Source organism: Etheostoma spectabile, chromosome 16, assembly GCF_008692095.1.
Source record: "Etheostoma spectabile isolate EspeVRDwgs_2016 chromosome 16, UIUC_Espe_1.0, whole genome shotgun sequence".
Taxonomy (NCBI): domain Eukaryota; kingdom Metazoa; phylum Chordata; class Actinopteri; order Perciformes; family Percidae; genus Etheostoma; species Etheostoma spectabile.
Genome location: NC_045748.1, coordinates 12,247,913 through 12,251,889, shown reverse-complemented (window position 1 = coordinate 12,251,889; position 3,977 = coordinate 12,247,913). Strand labels below are relative to the sequence as shown.

The 3,977-nt window shown below is 41.4% G+C and overlaps 1 protein-coding gene across 5 annotated transcripts in view; it reads left to right on the top strand.

The window, feature by feature from the left end:
* The first annotated feature begins 420 nt into the window (after positions 1 to 420).
* Positions 421 to 3,977, top strand: part of LOC116704225 (rhotekin) — a 17,226-nt gene continuing 13,669 nt past the window's right edge. The window contains exons 1-6 of one of the 5 annotated variants that reach the window (XM_032539532.1): positions 421 to 591; positions 2,473 to 2,672; positions 3,018 to 3,064; positions 3,156 to 3,209; positions 3,466 to 3,583; positions 3,681 to 3,920. In XM_032539532.1, coding sequence (XP_032395423.1) covers positions 574 to 591; positions 2,473 to 2,672; positions 3,018 to 3,064; positions 3,156 to 3,209; positions 3,466 to 3,583; positions 3,681 to 3,920 — 677 coding nt within the window. In that variant the 5' untranslated portion in view covers positions 421 to 573. Of the gene's footprint in view, positions 598 to 2,472; positions 2,673 to 3,017; positions 3,065 to 3,155; positions 3,210 to 3,465; positions 3,584 to 3,677; positions 3,921 to 3,977 lie in introns of all 5 variants that reach the window. The other 4 variants (XM_032539531.1, XM_032539533.1, XM_032539529.1 and 1 more) reach the window with 4 other exon arrangements.

Here is a 3,977-nt window from a genome sequence, read left to right as displayed (position 1 = left end):
AATCGGAAGGTTGGTGGTTTGATCCCTGCTCCTGCAGTCATCGTCAAAGTGTCCTTGGGCAAGACACTGAACCCCGAGTTGCCCCCGGTGCTGCCCATCGGAGTGTGAATGTGTGTGAATGTTTATCTGATGAGCAGGTGGCACCTTGTACGGCAGCCCCTGCCACAGTGTATGAATGTGTGTGAATGGTGAATGTTTCCTGTAGATGTAAAAGCGCTTTGAGCAGTTGTTAAGACTGGAAAAGCGCTATATAAATACAGCACATTTACATTTACATCTTTTAAGTCCTGTGTTTTAAGATACTGTGAATATTAAGTAGATATTATATAGTAATTTTATGAATTGCTATACAACTGGTGAAATATAAGACTAAGGTTTGAGACTCCTCTAATCCCTAAAGCTGCAACTTCTAGTAGTGAAGCTTAAGACTGTTTTGATCTCTCTGTTGAGTAACTTCTCTGTCTGCAAGTCCACTCACTCAGTCAGCTGCGAGATTAGTGGCTCCATTCACGGTACTGCCTGCTGACTGCACAGAGACTGGAGCGGACCTCCGGGACACTGCAGAGAAACAACATGAGCAATAACACCCAGGTAAGGGTAAGGGATTGATTTTATTTTTTAAGTTTTATAACTTTCTGAATAATTCATCAAAGGTGTTCATGTCATGGTTCAGTGCAGGAATGTGTGCATAACACTTAGTTTTTATTTAAAGGAGGTACCGGATACAACCTTTTTGTTGCTAATTAATTGTCATTTTACATGTTCCTATCTGCAGATCACAAAGCATGAGTGATTTGTTCTAAACATGCGTAGTTAAAAGATGCCCTTTAAAATCATATCCTGTGTTTCTGTGAAAAACAAAATAGTTCATCACAAGCAAATTGACCCCTTTATACTACTTAAAAAAGTATCAAAATATGGCACTACTAAACTAATTTAAGGTTTTGCGAGAACCTTTGAGGGAACTTCAGCTAATGTAATTAGATCTATTCAGAATAAAGTCCCAACGTATGAACACGGCTTAGCCTCGGAGAACTTCACTGAACTATGCAACAACCTTCTGATCCCTAAAGCTTTACTTCACCTAAAACCTATTGCTTGTTAGTGCATAGTAAACCTCACAGGAGTGTTTTTTCAGCATGTTTGGTGTCAAGGAGGGGAAATGGCACCACTCCAGCTACCAGTCCCCACTCTGTACTTGATCCATAAACAGCAGTCCCAACTGGAGCTCATTAGGAAACATGCTCTGCTAAGTGGATTATGAATAAAGAGTTCCCTCTAATGTATGTGGCCATTGGAACTTTCCATTGCTCCAAATACAGTATTGTTTTTTACCTGGGTCAAAAAATAACAAAGCTGATGTTGCAAGAAAAGACAAAGGTAACATTGTCCATTGTGGGAGATTAAATTCCATCAACATGCACCTTGCCATGGCACACCTGACATGAGTTGAGTCTTGGGGCTCTGACAGTTGGACTAAGTCCAGGGATTAATGTGATGCACTTATTTAACACTGTCGCCCCATGGTGGCTCGGCTCTTACGTAACAGTTCTGGCTTAGTGTGTTTGAAGCCTGTTGCCAGAAGGATCGGCGGGGTGTTTGAAAGTTATTAGACCAGTTATAGTGACTGCCACCTGATACTGTATATCATCAACAACAGCCAGAAATTCTAATTACTTATCACTCACCCTCACTTTGTGACACATCAAATAATAAGTCTAAGTTCACAGCATGCCTAGCCGTTCCAAGAGGCACAGTTGTGATTTGGGTTTAATGGGAACATCCGTGTGCTAACATGCCCACGGTGACAATGTTGACATGCTGATGTTCAGCAGGTATGTGTACCATGTACACTAACTCAGCTTTGTGTGTAGGTATGTAATTAACACTAAGTACACCACAGGCTTATGTGATTGTCATTCATTTTGCTGACGATTGTAGTCATAAACAAAAGGAATGGACATTTTGGACCTGATGATGGCATATAGAAATGTCAGATCAAGTTTCTTTTTAGATCAAAAATCATCTTGCGGCAAACAAATGTTTGCACCAGATTTTATGGCAACTTCAACATTTTACTAAAAACAACATGGTGAAGTTACAGGAAAAGTCGGGGGTTCAATCCTTAGGATGCATTGTCTGGGAACCATGTAAATGTAGCGCCAATCCAACTGGTAGATCTTACAAGAAGACATGCTGGTTTTGCTGGATGAAAAATCAGTGGATCACTAAAGTAATTAGGCTTCATCCTCTGGGGACCATGACGTCAAAGTTTCATGGCAATCCATCCCATAGTTGTTGAGAGATTTCAGTCTGGGCCAAAGTAGGCTAAAAATGCATTATACTTTGACAGTTCATTCTCAGTACCAGCTTCCAAGCACTCTGTGCCTTTAATTTGTCTTTCTTTTTAATCAAAGTAATATGAATACTGATAGTTTTGGTAGAGAATAATCTTCCACTTATCTTGGACAGGAGGAAGAGGTGCTGAAGCAGATTGAGATGGAGGTGCGAATGCGGGAGGGAGCCAGTAAACTACTTGCAGCTTGTTCCAGGAGAGAGCAGGCCCTGGAGGCCTCCAGGAGCCTGCTAACTTGCAATGCCCGCATTCTGGCCTTGCTCAGCAAACTACAGAGGCTGAGGAAAGCTCAAATCCTACAAAAAGTGGGACGCAGGTCAGATGGAGTGGAAGGATATATTTTATGTATGGGTAATAGACAGATAATCTATTATATAATAAAATGTATTGCAGAGCGGAAAAATGTGCAGTTTGTGGATGTTGCCATGCCTCCTACTCACAACTAGAGGCCAGACAAGTTCACTTTTTTAATCCCTGGAGTCCCTTAAGTCCAAAAACAAACATTTGATATGTGGGTTTACCTGATTTGTACTTTCAGTTGTTCAGTTTGGTTAGTATTGTGTTAAATATGTAAGTGTTCCTGTGAATACTGTACTGCACAGCATATATGTATGGTGTATATATGGATAGTTTGATAGATGAACTATCGCTTTAACTGCAGGCCGTCTGAAGATTTTGTGCCATGTGTGGGAAAAGTATCCCTTTCAGGCGAGTGTTAACCAAATATCTTGCCACAGATTCATGAAAAATTCTTTAACTTGGCTTTTATATTTCTAACTTTATGTCATGTACTCTGTAGACCTGCGAATCCCATTGATGTGGAAAGACTCGGAGTACTTCAAAAACAAAGGAGGTAAATCAGGATGTTGTGATTAAGGGGACCTGTTGCATTAATGTGAATGGATGGAGTTTGATTGAATGAAAACCTTGTTGACCTCACTAAAATACCTAGTCATTTAGCCAGATATCAGTTTACAAAAGTGCACTGAAATTATTGGCCACTCTCTCTGGTATCTGACTTACATGAGTGCATTTCATTACATGAGATAAATGTGTGTCAGCGCCTTTAGAATCAATTGCGGTTTTCACTCTCATTCTTGTACTTGCAGATCTACAGCGCTGTGCTGTTTTCTGCCTGCTTCACTGTGGTACAGAGATCCATGACACTGATCTGGTGATGGTAGACAGGACTTTAACTGACATCTGTTTTGAAGACACTATCATATTGTAAGTCACACAGTTTTGACAGGTTTTTCGAGGTTCAGTTATTGTCTAATCCCACTTTAAAGACATTTCATTTGTCCTTGTTTAAATGTATAAGCAGCAGCGAGGTAGGCCCAGGGTTTCAGCTTCGTGTTGAGCTGTACAGCAGTTGTATGGTTGAGGATTTCTCCCCGGGGCCTCTAGGACCCAGGAAAGCAAGCCGTCTGGGGGGCTCAGTGGGATGCTCCTCGGGGAAAAAGATCCGTGCTGCGTTTGAGTCTGCAGCTGTTTGTGGATCCAGTGGAGGAAATGTGGAACCTGGAAGTGTGTCCCCACCTTTATCCCCTGACCTGTCTGCACTGTGAGGATGATAATTCTCCCTCAAACACACACACACACACACACACACACACACACA